The sequence below is a fragment of the Rhamphochromis longiceps genome, linkage group LG20 (genome assembly GCF_057381845.1).
Source record: "Rhamphochromis longiceps isolate RC_006_pf linkage group LG20, R_longiceps_female_GT1.1, whole genome shotgun sequence".
Taxonomy (NCBI): Eukaryota; Metazoa; Chordata; class Actinopteri; order Cichliformes; family Cichlidae; genus Rhamphochromis; species Rhamphochromis longiceps.
The window spans coordinates 7,972,277-7,985,932 of NC_140576.1; the positions used below are offsets into that span (position 1 = coordinate 7,972,277).

A 13,656-nucleotide genomic window follows, 5' to 3' on the forward strand; every position below is an offset into this window, starting at 1 on the left:
GAGTGAGAACTGTTTTTCCAGAAAAAAGATTTAATTCCTTAAATAAACTCTATACATAGTGTGACAGCAAATTCTGACAATTCTAGCACAGTCACCAGTGTTTTTTCAGTGTTTTTTTTTTCCTGGCTGTTTAAGACAATGCAGATATTTCTGTTACTTCTGAACAGTATTAAATAAGTTTGACAGTTTTATGTCATGTACTGCAGTTGTATCACAATGCTCTGAATGTTCATGAATGTCTGGAATTCTAAATACAGTAAACCCATGATACCTGGTACAAGATATTTGGAATTAATAGAAACATTAAGTGATTAAGTGTACTCTTTGGAATTATATCATAGTCACACACAAGACTGATATAATCAAGTCTTAATCAACTTTTGCAATTTGAGTTAAAAAAAAGACAATGTATACCTGTGCCATTACCAAATTATCCATTGATTTTAGATATCCTAACAATTAGTGCTGAGCCAAAGGTGTGATACTGCTATTAGTACCGACCAGCTCTTTGTGGAACCAAGCTGTGTCATTACCAAATGTGACAATAATAGCAGGAGACACACTCAGTATTTTTTTTTTTATTCAACAGAAGGATACAAAAAAATACATTAGCTGATGACTCCCAGGAACCATAACCCATATCTAAGAAACTGGTGACATTGCAAGTTGGAAAAGCCGACGCAGAAAATGAGGGAAGAAGTGATGTGGATAGCTGTGGTATCAGCCGTTCTGGCCCCTACGTGTAGGAATTCCCAGAAAGGCGTCAAGAAACTGCTTGTGACAGTGACAGCTGATGAGGAAGGGCCTTAGCACTGTGACTTTATCATCTTTCCTTTGCTTCTAAGACACTGTGCAAGGCCCCACGCCTACACGGCATGTGTAGGCGTTTACCTAGAGAGAGGAGCAGGTAATATAACAGTCAGGCAGTGTTTTCATATCACGGCCATATATAATCAGTTTCTTTGTTAGGCTAGGTCCCCCAAGGTAATAACCTAAATGCATTCATGAGTAATAATGAGTAATGTTAAAATGCATAAAAAAAAGGAGTTAATTGTTTACTCTTCAGCTATAAAAGGCTGAGGGCTACTTTCCAGTAGGGTGATGGTGTTGCCATAGGTCCATGTAGTAGGAGGCTGAAGAGTACCACTGGCCACCCCCCAGTATTTTTTGTTAATGATCAAGTGATCAGATCATGATAACCCTAACAGTTATTACACAAAAGTAGCACTTATCTAGAACTCAGTACAATGTAACCTTAGTAAAGAAATGCAAATAGATATAACACAAGAAAACTACAAAAACCTTTCCATCAATATGACCACTAGGGCTGCCACAAACGATTATTTTGATAGTCGACTAGTCACCGATTATTTTTGCGATTAGTCGACTAATCAGATCATGCATCCATTGGACATAAAACGTACAGCTTATTGCACCAGCAGCATCTGCTCTTATATAACTATGATTAGCTTACAGCTTGAAGTGTTTAAGGTATGTGCTAACTAAAAATAAAGTCAAGATGATAGTTTATTAAATTTTAATGACATTTGCAGATTGTTTCGGTGGAGTTTAATAAACTCAGCCGTCTGCTCCTTGCTATCTAAAATATAGGGTGGACCATTTATATGGATACACCGTAATAAAATGGGAATGGTTGGTGATATTAAAGTCCTGTTTGTGGCACATTAGTATATGTGAGGGGGCAAACTCCTCAAGATGGGTGGTGACCAGTGTTGGGTAAGTTACTTTAAATTAGTAACTTAGTTACATTACTAGTTACTTCTATCAAAAGTAACTCAGTTACTTCAAGTTACTTGTTACTTTCAAAGTAACTAGTTACTAGGGAAAGTAACTTTGGTTTTACTCAGAATTCTCTTGTTAATGTGTTGCTTCCGTAACTGGATACCCAGCAAAATTGACAGTCTTCTAGCTTGCTTACTTGCCACAAGTGCACTGTGCCACCTACCAATAGAAAGGAAAAAATAATGTGGATATTTCCACAAGAGAAATCCCACGCCTGGACCGTCGTTGACTGCTGCCATGATTCTAGCCTACATCACAGCGTCATGTGCGCTTTTTACATCCAACACGTACAATGCAGTTGTGGTGCTTTTGATTGTACTCAGAAACTCGGAAATTCTGCCTTCCGAATAGGAAGATGTAGGTAACACCAGACTGCAAATGAGCTGCATACAGGGCTGAACTGGGACAAAAAATCAGCCCGGGCATTTGGACTAGAGACCGGCCCACCATTACAGGAAAAATCATAAAGCCTTTGAATGAAAACAAACGCTGTTGTGACACAGTTTTGATGGTATATATGCATCAATCTATCAATCGTTTGTTATAAGATTCAAATAATTATTTTTTAAAAGCTAGACATTTTAAATGAGAATAAGAAAGAAAAGTACTTCTTTGTGCCCACCTCTCCCTGTTAATGCCCTACCTGCCCCCCTGGCAAAACTTTGCTAGACACGCCCCTGCACAGTTACCAGCTGTCAGCTACCTAAAAAAGGATCCTGGTGTTATTTGTCTCTCAGAAACAGTTCATAACTTCCCTTCAACTCATTCATGTCACCTAAAAGGTAAACCTGTTTCTCCATCACCTGTTCAGCTCTGATGATTCAGTAAGGACATCTCCTGGTTTCATCTTCATGTTTCACTCTCACCACATATTCAAACCGATATCATGACCAGCAGGTTTACAGCTGTGGCTCCAGCAAATATCAGCTGATACTAGAAAGAAATATTAAATAAATTCTAACAACAGCTGATCAAGCTTAAACGTGCTGCTGTTGTTTAGCGCGACCTCCGCTGGTTTCTTCTTTCTGGCGCAAAGTGGGCGATAAATAAACAAGAGAGAAAAGCCGATCAGCTGATCATTGATGGGAGAGAATGAGAGGAGAAGAGGCAGCTGTGCAGCAAAGACACGAAATAACTCCAGCTTTGTGTCTTTTTCATTGTAGCTGAAGTACGGGACAAACTCTTCCTTTTCACCTCAATACAAAACGCGTAATATTTTCTCTGAATACGGGACGATTTCGTTTTTTAGGGGACAGTTGGCAACCCTAATAATTAACCTTATGAATAAAATAAAGTTCCACATCATTAACATCATAGCACCCACCCAGCTGTATAGAAACTCCGTCATGCCAGCTAGCACGCAGTACGAAAAAGTCAGCACAACGAGAATAAACTCGGTTTATATCTGACCCAGATAGACTGCAGGTCATAACTTCTTACCTGAAGTTCAGTTCACCTGACACTTAGGCCGGCGGCTGCCTCGGCTCTCTGCTCCTCCTGCCTCCCCTTTCCCTCATCCACCTATTGGCCTCCACCACCACAAAAAATAGTGCTTTGTTGTGTATCTGACGGACGAAAGCCAAACCAATGCCACACCACTGCAGTTGCAGCATTTTTACAAACCAATTCTGGTTCATCCGTTTCATTTAACGATCCGCTTTCACTCTCCTCATTCTCCGTCGCTGCCATGCTTTTTCCGCCATGTGCATATGAAAACAAAGGCACTGCGCATGCGCGTTTTACCCATATTCTATCGCAATATTTCATTTTCTTATCGTTGCCCAACATTATACTGGTATTACCGTGAACGGTATGATATGGCCCAGCCCTAGGTGCCAGGTCCGATCATTTCTAGATGAACAGTTTCCTGGAAAGTGGATTGGTTGTCGTGGGCCAGTTGAATGGCCCCCAAGGTCTCCCGATCTGACCCCCTTAGACTTTTATCTTTGGGGTCATCTGAAGGCAATTGTCTATGGTGTGAAGATACGAGATGTGCAGCACCTGAAACTACGGATACTGGATGCCTGTGCTGGCATTTCTCCTGTGGTGTTGCTATCAGTGTGTGAAGAGTGGGAGAAGAGGGTTGACAATCCAGCCGACTTCTAAATGGCCACCATGGTCACCACCTATCTTGAGGAGTTTGCCCCTCAGATATACTAATGTGCCACAAACAGGACTTTAATATCACCAACCATTCCCATGTTATTACAGTGTATCCATATAAATGGCCCACCCTATATAACAGGACACTGGAGTATATTCTTGAGCATCTCACACTTCTGATAATCAGTTGTCTGCTTGACGTTTATTCAGTTGTGTAAAAACTATAACTTTAATCTCAGCCAAACCGATTTACTCAGGAATAAATAAAATACTAAAAAAAGCCAAACAATATCACTTTTAAGTTATCTAAGTGACTTACATATCATCTTTAACCTAAGTAGCGAAAGACGGCGGTGGTTTTGAAAACGATTTGCCGGGAGTCCAGTGTTCTCACCGGCTCTAGTGAGCCTTGAATCCCGGCTAGCTATCGAGCTGGTGGGTAACAGACGTCTCCGAAAACGTCGGAGCGCTTTTGAAAATATATGTCTTGATAAGCTGAGCAGATATTTGAAGTTTACACAGCTACATTCTTGCCTGAAAATATGTTAAATGTTTATTTTGTGAGCCAGAAAGAATAATAAGAGTAATATTAAAACTAACTAGCTGCCGTCATTGTTGACAACTGAGCAGGGCCGCGCTATGAATTCTGGGACACAGCTTCTTCTTCTTCAGGGTTTAACGGCAGCTGGCATCCTTGTACATGCAGTGCTGCCGTCTTCTGTTTCAGTCTGTTATTACACTCTTAAATCCTACTACTTATTCCTGCGTCTTTTGGGATCTTACAAAGCGTCAAATGACGCGTCAACTATTAAATTAGTCGTCGACAATTTTAATAGTCGACGTAATCGTGACTAGTCGATTAATCGTGGCAGCCCTAATGACTACACAAGCACATATACAGCAAACTGACATGCACATTTTGTTTCTGTGTCATTCATCCTTTGAAATTAATTTCACTTTACATATGAGCTGATACTAAAATGGACTGTTTAATAAAAAAAGACAATAAAAAATTCTCACCTTCCTCATCCTCCTCCACCCATTGGTGGAGGACTGGGCCCTGCACCATGGTTTATTCTTCCCATCCTCCTTCTGCCACCAGGTGGACCTGGAGGACTGTATAACCAACAGTAGACAAGAATGTGAGGAACAAGTGGTATAAATTAGTGCTGTCAGCGTTAATGCGTTAAACAGCTTAAATATAAATTAATTCAAGTGCTGAAATGAGCAACAGCTTTGTTAAACTGCATTTGTCATTCTCTGGATTATGACAATTTTTTAGATACAACTGAAAAAGAAATAACATCACATGCATCTTATTAGCTTTGTGTTACACATGACACACAATTCCTAATAAGCTAGCTTGCTCCTACATCGGATTACGTAATTTTCAGTGTTTAACATAAAGGTAGTGCAGAATTGGTGTTCAGTGTGTGTATGTGTGTGTGACACAACTAATGGTGTTTCAGGGACTTACCCTCTGCCGTCAGTGAAGCGTGATGAAACAGAGCTTCCATTTTTTGACATGTCGGGGTGAAACATGGTTTTGAAACTGGTAAAAGAAAAAAAAGAGTGGGGGCTTGTGCTTAATTCAGAATAAACCATAATGGAGGCTCTAAGAAAAGCCTCTTGCTTACTCACTATATTGTAAGTTTATTACACCACATTCCAATCAGTTTTACAGGCAACAGATTAGCAGTATTAGAGAAACTGTAAGTCATCTATCTTTAGCGGAAGAAAGAGATTTTCAGCATCTTTTTAAGGTAGAAAAACACATGTGAAAATACAACAGTAAATACAATCAAACAACTCTTAACGAACCTTAAATACAGGCAATGAGAATATTAATGATTATTCAAAAGGTCACTCATCCATTATGTTAAATAAAGGTGGCTATTTTGTTTTATTTATTTCATTTAATTCTCATTTGACTTACAAGAGGCCAATAAACTCCACTGCTCCCCAGAAAAGATCAACCAGTAAAGACAGGCGCCATGGAGACTGTGCCCTGCTATCCAGGACCTGGCCTGATGGAGAAACACAGAGGTGGGTCAGACAGCAGGGCTCTGTGATGCTGTTCACATTGCAAGACGGGAATACATGTATAATAATCATGAGTGCACCAGCCAATCGTTAACCCGGATTTACTCCTTAGCTGGCCTTCAGTACACAAAGGCTAACAGCTAATCAGGGCATAAACGAGTTGCAGCACATTTCAAAACAGTTTTAAAGAAAGATAAATTTCGTTCCACTATGAAGTTGAAGCCCAAACGAAATCGCAGTCACATATCGGATTCTGGAAAAGCGACGAAGTTTTAAAACACCACCTAAGGTTCATCAGCTCAGCACTTCTTTCTGCTACGCAGATTCAACCAGGCTAGCTAACATCCTACATGGCTAAATGTAACCTAACACTTTTCACACATTCATGCGGTGGTTATGTTCTAAAATGTATAAAAACACCTAATAAATATCAAACAAACAAAGAATCCGTTAAAGCAGGGAAACCACTCACCGTTGGACACGTACACCATCTTCCAGAAAGTAACAGCAGCACTGCCACAGCTGTGTTTACGGTTGGCTTCGCATTTCCGGGTCTGTTGCTGCGTTATGTGACACGCATGCGCACCACACACAACAGCTACAACCACCTTACCTTACACTCATTATAGAAAAACATTTCAACGTCAAAAAAAAAACCTACCCACATAGTAACTTATTTTTTATATGATTAATAGATATATCTATGTATTACAAAGAAAGGGGAGTGTCTGACGTTGCTCAAGTTATTACTTCTTGGAACTCAATCTACGACTCACTCTCTAGAAGGTGGGAGGCCCCATGAGTAACTGCTGTTGTCTGTATATAATAGGGCCGTACAGCATTTCCCCTAAAGCTTCAATATTACAGTAATAGTAATAAAAATGAATTGCTTGTATGAACGTGTGTGTGAATGGGTGAAAAACATTACACATTTCCACTACCACAACCCTGAACTAAATAAGCAGTTAAGAAAATGGATGGATTGATATTCTCCAGTCACTAGCATAACATTTTAAAAGAACAACTTAGTAATTCAGAGGAGATAGTAGAAGCACAAGTCTTTATTTTCTAGGGATCTTGTTCCATATTCTTTTTTAATAAGAGCTCTTCATGATGCATGCAAAATAAAAAAGCTTTGCCTTACAATATAATACACACACGGTGTAAACCAGCCAACACATTCACAGCCAGACATCGGTCTATAAATAAGGAGCAATATATTATAACATTATAATGGAATACTGTTAAATATTTTCAAGTTGATCTACTTTTATGAATATTTGTCAGTCTGCAAAGAGACCCATGTTTGCTCACATCCAGCTTGGACAAAGAATGAAGGTTTGTGAAGGCATTCTGTGGAAGTCTATCTCAAGTAAATAAAAAGTAAAGCGTTTTGAACCTTTTCAAAAAAAAAATGAAAATGTGAATAAATGAAAAAGTTCAGCACAGATGGAAACTGTCGGTTAAATAAAGGCATACTGTTGCTTTATCAACACAGAAACAGTCCAAATGCAACCAAAAGCTCAAAATACAACACATCAGACCAAGTTACTCATGATCTTTAATCTTGGATACATATGTGTTTACGTCTTCATCAGAATTTTGTTTTTCAGTCTTAGAGTCAGGAACTGGTCTTGCATTGGATTCAGTAGCTCCAGCATTTTTCTGTGGCTTATATTTTTTATTCATTGCTGATGGAGTAAATCCGTGTTCATTATAAGCATTTATTACTTTCTCCACTGTTTGGCTTGATACGTTACATAAGTTGGCAGTTTCGCTGACTGACAGTCCTGCAATCCGTGCACCAACTATGTGGCCCTTTTCAAAGTCTGTTAACTCACTGGACGGGGTAGTGTCGACTGCTTCTCTTCTTTTATCCATTCCAGTGCTGAGTATATTGTACGTCAGCCTTTCTTCCCCCTTTCCCTTCTTTAAGAATGATTTGAGACCATTTCTGATGAGGCTACGGCGAACAGTAGCTGGATCAACTGAAGGGCCAGATGCATCTCTCAGGTCCTGTGTCAGGTCTTTGCTGGATCTTTTACGATTTCTTAAGGACATGACTTTCAGATACTGTTCATCTGCTGTAGATAGTTTTTTAGGTCGGCCACTTCTTCTTTTGTCTTCCACTTGTCCGGTTTGCTGAAATTTTTTAAGGACACACTGCACACCATGTCGAGATATGCCAAGTTTTCGGCTAATAGTTCTTTGGGGTTCACCTTGTTGGTGCAAAAGTACTATTTTATGCCTGTCAAACCGTGTTATCTTTGGCATTTTTTTCTTGATTTAACTAAAGATGCAACTAAAGAAATGAGAACAAATGAACAAACTGTCAAAATATACCATTTATAACTGGTTCTTTGCTATGATTTTCATCACGGGTTAACACAACACTACTTCATTCCTTGAATTAAATGTCTTTTCTATGCTCCAATGAAGCCAACGTCCAAAGGAAAAACTTGCAAAAAGACCTTCAGAAAGCCTGGAAATTTGATGCTCAAAACAACTTTAAAAATTACAAGCAAGTCTGGCTCCTTGGGAAGCAAAATATAGAGAAACAAAAGGTGGCTCAAGACTTTTGCACAGCACTGTAGATGGAGATGACTGGTTTTACTCCTTGGCCTGAATGCAAAAATCATGAAAGAAGAAAATACCAGAAGTTAAAATTTCAAACACAATGAAATAACAATACACAGTTGTCTTTCTCTTTGTGTTGATTAGCAATCAGTGTGCTAATGGAGGGACAAATTATAGGGATGAATTCTAACTAGCGCCCCCAGTACCCTACCAACTAACAGTTCTGTACTTTCAGGCTCCTTAAAAAGTATTATGACAAGTAAAGTATGTATTATATATAGGACAACTGGATGAGCAGGTGATCCATGCTATATGGATAATGCAGAGGGCCTTGGTGTGAATTTGTACTAAGGCTATTTACTTGGTGTCTTTCTCCAAGCTTTACTGTCTTCTTTCCACTGTACAATCAGATAAAGGATTAAAAGCCCAAAACATACATTTAAAAAAGTTTTAGTTTTTATTCTTTTAGCTGCTGCCCTAAAAGTATTTAATGGGATGAGAACAGGAAGAGGGAAGAAAAAAAAAAATAAAAACACAATTCAAACATACATTCTGCCTATGGAAATTTGATATAAGGTCTATAGGTACTGGGTGTAAATGGACGCCCTACTTTAGGATAATATACTACACTAATATATTTAATACACTAATATGTATATATTACCTAAGTAAATTTATTGTAAAATTTAAATGAATTTTAATTATTACTGATGCTCATCGGGGAAACACAAAGACGCCATTGCAAATCTTTACTCTCCTGCTATCTGCAGAAAAGTTATGTCTGCTCTGATGAGCTGTTTTCTACAGCTGCACAGAGACCCGGGGGATCTGCCATGGTGACGCTTTTTTTCAGAGAGACTGGTCAGTGGGCGGTGACTTTATACCTGTTGATCACTAATGTAATGTCCATCGTCTGCAACATCAGTTACCATGGTGATGTACCTCCGTGAGAAGTGAACCACCTTGGCAGTACAGAAAACCTGCAGTAGACGAAATTCTGCTTCGTAGTGCAGGCCCCTGAAAATCATACCCACTGTTCTCTACACCAGTTCACCTCCAGCACTTCCAGAACCCCCCGAAAAGAAACAGGTTAACAGCTAATCAGTCAGGACACGAATGCAACAAGACAGCTAAAATGGTTTAATCAGTCATGTGCTCTTTTCGGGAAAACGAGTGAGTTTTACTGAACCGCCTAATGCTGTCCACCTTAAAAATAAAACAATCAGTCATTATTGCACAGCTTCAGTTAGAAAAGCTAAGAAAGCAAAGCTAACCTGGCTAAACGTAGCCTTACACCTTTCTACCGTCACACGTTCATGTTGAGGTTCAAAACGTTCTTTGCATAAAAAACATAAATACTGCAAACATATTCGCCCCGACGCCGAGAAAACGGATGAAAACACAGGTCAAACCTCTCACGGTTGGACACGTGAACCCTCTTCCACAGAGTAACAGCGGCGCTGTCACAGGTGTGTTTGTGGTTGGCGCTGCACTTCCGGGTCTGTTGTTGCGTCACCGTGTGAAGCACAAGCACAAGCTAAATCACTGCAGTTACTTTAGTACTGTAATTTTCAACACATGCGATTCTATTTAAATATTAATCATTGAACCTATTACTTTTCATTTTCAATATATTTGCATGCCGTAGCCTGTTAGCTTTGCCTTGGTTATTTTATTTCAGAGAAATCTATTAGTTTTACTGTTTTATCATTTAATTAAAACAGTGTTATTATGGCTGGATAACTGAAAATCCTATTAGCAAACCTGGTAAAATAAATAAAATAAAATAAATCTCTGTGCAAGCCACTCTTCATGGCTCATAATGTAAAGCACATAGAATACATAAGTGACAGCTGAGTTCACTCAAGAATGAAAAAGGTTGAAATGTACCATCAGATGAGGTAATTTTAATTAGTCTGAGGTTCAGGTTCTTTATTCCTGTCAAGAAACCTTTGAAAGTAGTGATCTTTTTCAAGTTCAAATTTGGGGTCCAGCTTCGTCTGTGTTGTATCTGTGCACAGCACCCTGGGGTTCAGATAGCGTCTGTGCTTCACATTGTTTGTAAGGCTCGCTGTTCTTTCCATCGAACTTTGGAGAATCAGTTTCTATCTCTGCTTTCTGAAAGACACCAGCTTTATGCAGCTCACGCCGTACAGTCTTTACAGAGACCGCGTGAGAGAGGTGTCTATTCAGCTCTGAGGTTATCTTACAGGCGGTGTACTCGGGGTGTTCATCGACTATCTGGAGAAGCGTCTGTCTGTCCTTTTCAGTGAGCTTTGACTTGCGCCCGCTGTTCTTTTTTGCTGATGCTGTTCGTCCATGTTTGATATACACAGTCATGACTCTTGACACTGTTCCCCTTGCCACGTTAAACAGCTGTGCCGTTTTTGTGACAGATGCACCCGACAGCCGTGCAGCAACAATCTGGCACCTTTCAAACTCTGTTAAGTCACTCATACTGATTTGAACACTGCTTTTAAAGTGGTGACTATCTCCTTTGGACACTGTCACCTGACAGATGAGCAGGAAACCCAGCCACTGCGTTGGAGCACTGTCACTTAGGTACCCCAATGTCCACTGTCATATGGCGCTTCCATGAGTTTGAATGCTGAAGCAGTGATGTCCTGGTTAGTGGACCAATCAGCTGCTGACAAACTGTCAGATGTAGTGTCCTCCTTGCTCTCTAAATAGATGGCGAAAGCAGTAAGTCTAAATAAAAAAGAAAAAGAAGTTTTATTTATTTACTCTCCTGCCGGTGACCCAGAAGTTAATCTCAGTACAGCAGTTGTGCTTTAACAAAATGTATGTACACTGTTCCCCCATGGTATTTAATCGAGAGCTTTGAAGGACGTCTAATTTTCTAACTGCCTGTTGCCTCCTCTCAGAGAGGATGTGCAATTTGAGAAATGAAATAGGGTCATTAACACAGAGAGAAAAGACGCAAAAAGATTCACGTTTAAGATTTATTTGTTGAAAATATGCAATATTGTTCAAAAAGAAAAAAAGAAGAAAGTATGAGTTTACAACACAGCCAGTTCACATCAGTAAAAAGTTTAAAATCATTTTTGGCCATTCTTATGTCGAATTTCTTTAAACTAAACAGTAAAATTAGTTTACCATAAATAAAGTAATTGATATTCATTTTTTTAAAGAGATAATCTCTCAGCAGAGAGGAAAAGTGTTGGTTAAATAAAGGCATTCTGTGGTTTTCTGAAAACAGAAAAAGTCTAAATGTAACATAAGGATCAAAGTACAGCTCATCAGACCGAGTTACTCATCTTCTTGGGTCTTGGGTTCAGGTGTGTCCATGTCTTCATCAGGATTTTGTGTTGTGACCTTAGACTCGGAAACCACTTTCGCCCTGGCCGCTTTTCCATTAGCAACTGTATTTTTCTGTGGCTTGCGTATTTTTTTTTTCTGTGCTGATGCAGCAAATCCATAATTCTTATAAGCACTCATGACTTTCATCACTGTTCGGGCTGAAACGTTACACAGCTCAGCAGTTTCGCTCACAGACATGCCTCCAATACGCGCGCCGACTATTTTGCCTTTTTCAAAGTCTGTTAGCTCACTCATGCTGGAGGTGGAGAGGTTTCGACTACTGCTTGTAGACTGGACAGACAACCCCAACGATCGTCAAGCTAATAGCTGAGCAACTGCCTCTGTAGCTTGGACTCATTCACATCAAAGCTGAATTGTTTCCATGCGGTGTTCCTTGGTTTGTCCACTGCAGTGCTGTGTATACTCTGAGAGGGATGTCTGGTGATGCTCTGTGGCCTGAATGCAAAACATTAAAAAAAACTATCAGAAAGTAAAATTTCAAATCTAACTGACACTATTGGAGAAGCTGATAGACTGGTGGTACAAAAAAGTGCACTTCTGGAATTGCTTTACTAACAAACACGTTCAATATACTTGTACTTTAAGTACTTCCACTTCTATTCAATTACATTTTAGACTCAGCGCACTTAATTTTAAATATTGAGCTGCTTATCATTTTGCAGGTTTAATATAGATATACTAATGCATCATTATATTATTATAACAAAACAACACGCTAAAGTCATCTAAAGCTGCAACAATCAGTTATTATGACCCAATAATATGATGCTAATTGGCTTTATCTGAATAAATAAATAAAATTAATATTTGTTGATGCCTTTGTTAACAGCCATGTTGAAAATGGCCACCATCTTGAGTTTTCGCATGGTTAATGAGCTTTATCAAACAAATAAACATAAAAACAGTATATGTGCCAGTTTTGGTGTTTGTGAACACCAAAACTGGCTTCCTCCTGTGAACGATTTCCGTGTAATGTTCAGGTATCTGCGGATCTACAGGATCAAACAAACGCGTCCTGAGTGAAGCTGATTCCAGCATCAGGAATCACAAAACCACTGAAGGTGAAACAACAGCACCTGATACGTTCACGTAACTGTTTTAGGATCCAGATAACATCACCGGAACACTTTGCGTCACCGTGCAACAGTTCAAGCACACTTAGAGAAGCTCGTTGGTGCTTTTTTCCAACCAAACCGATGATAATCAGTTTTGCTGTAACGTTCAGTTTTGCTAGCCAGGTAGCAAACCAGAACATAGCTCCCCTCAACAAACTGCATATTCCGAGCACACCTTCATCTTTGTAACACAATTTATAGAAAAACCAAACACAAAAGAATTTGTACTAACTATTATGCACTGTACTTACAACTAAATCTGAACGGCAAGTCTGTGTTTTTGTCCACTGCTACTCTCCTGTAGCGTTTCGCCAAGGAGAATAAAGTACGTCCGGTGGGGTTTTCACAATAAAACTCTCAATTTGTGAAAAAACTATTGATAAAGTCAAAGATCCAATGCAGACATTAGAATTTTATTCATACCGTGTTCATGAAATACCTGAGTAAGAAAGGGTTTTTGTTTTCTAATTTTGTTGGTAACAGTCACCCAACAGATGGTCCTACTGGTTAAAGACAGAAAAAAATTACCGAACTACAACAAAAACATCCAGAAACTATGAAACTAGGTCCTATACAGATTATCACAAGGTTTCTGAAGTAACACAGACTAAGCTCGTCCTTCTGTCAACATCCTATAAAACACAAAAGCTCCATAAATAATTTCTCCGAATAT

General features: G+C 39.3%; 1 protein-coding gene and 1 long non-coding RNA gene across 3 annotated transcripts; both read right to left on the reverse strand.

The window, feature by feature from the left end:
• Positions 1-10: 10 nt before the first annotated feature.
• On the reverse strand, positions 11-6,530 carry selenok (selenoprotein K). Of its 2 annotated transcripts, XM_085394129.1 has the most exons (5): positions 6,422-6,529; positions 5,843-5,933; positions 5,384-5,458; positions 4,927-5,022; positions 11-891 (listed from the first exon to the last, which is right to left on the reverse strand). In XM_085394129.1, the coding sequence occupies exons 1-5, from the start codon at positions 6,438-6,440 to the stop codon at positions 888-890; spliced, it is 285 nt and encodes a 94-aa protein (XP_085250255.1). In that variant the 5' UTR covers positions 6,441-6,529; the 3' UTR covers positions 11-887. The 2 variants fall into 2 exon arrangements, with proteins under 2 accessions (XP_085250255.1, XP_085250256.1); XM_085394130.1 differs by lacking the exon at positions 11-891 and having other exon boundaries at positions 4,923-5,022; positions 6,422-6,530.
• A 4,945-nt stretch (positions 6,531-11,475) lies between these two features.
• LOC146644893 (uncharacterized) lies at positions 11,476-13,317 on the reverse strand. The gene is made up of 2 exons (XR_014909153.1): positions 13,235-13,317; positions 11,476-12,303 (listed from the first exon to the last, which is right to left on the reverse strand). It is a non-coding gene; the product is annotated as an uncharacterized LOC146644893 (long non-coding RNA).
• Between the last annotated feature and the right edge of the window lie 339 nt (positions 13,318-13,656).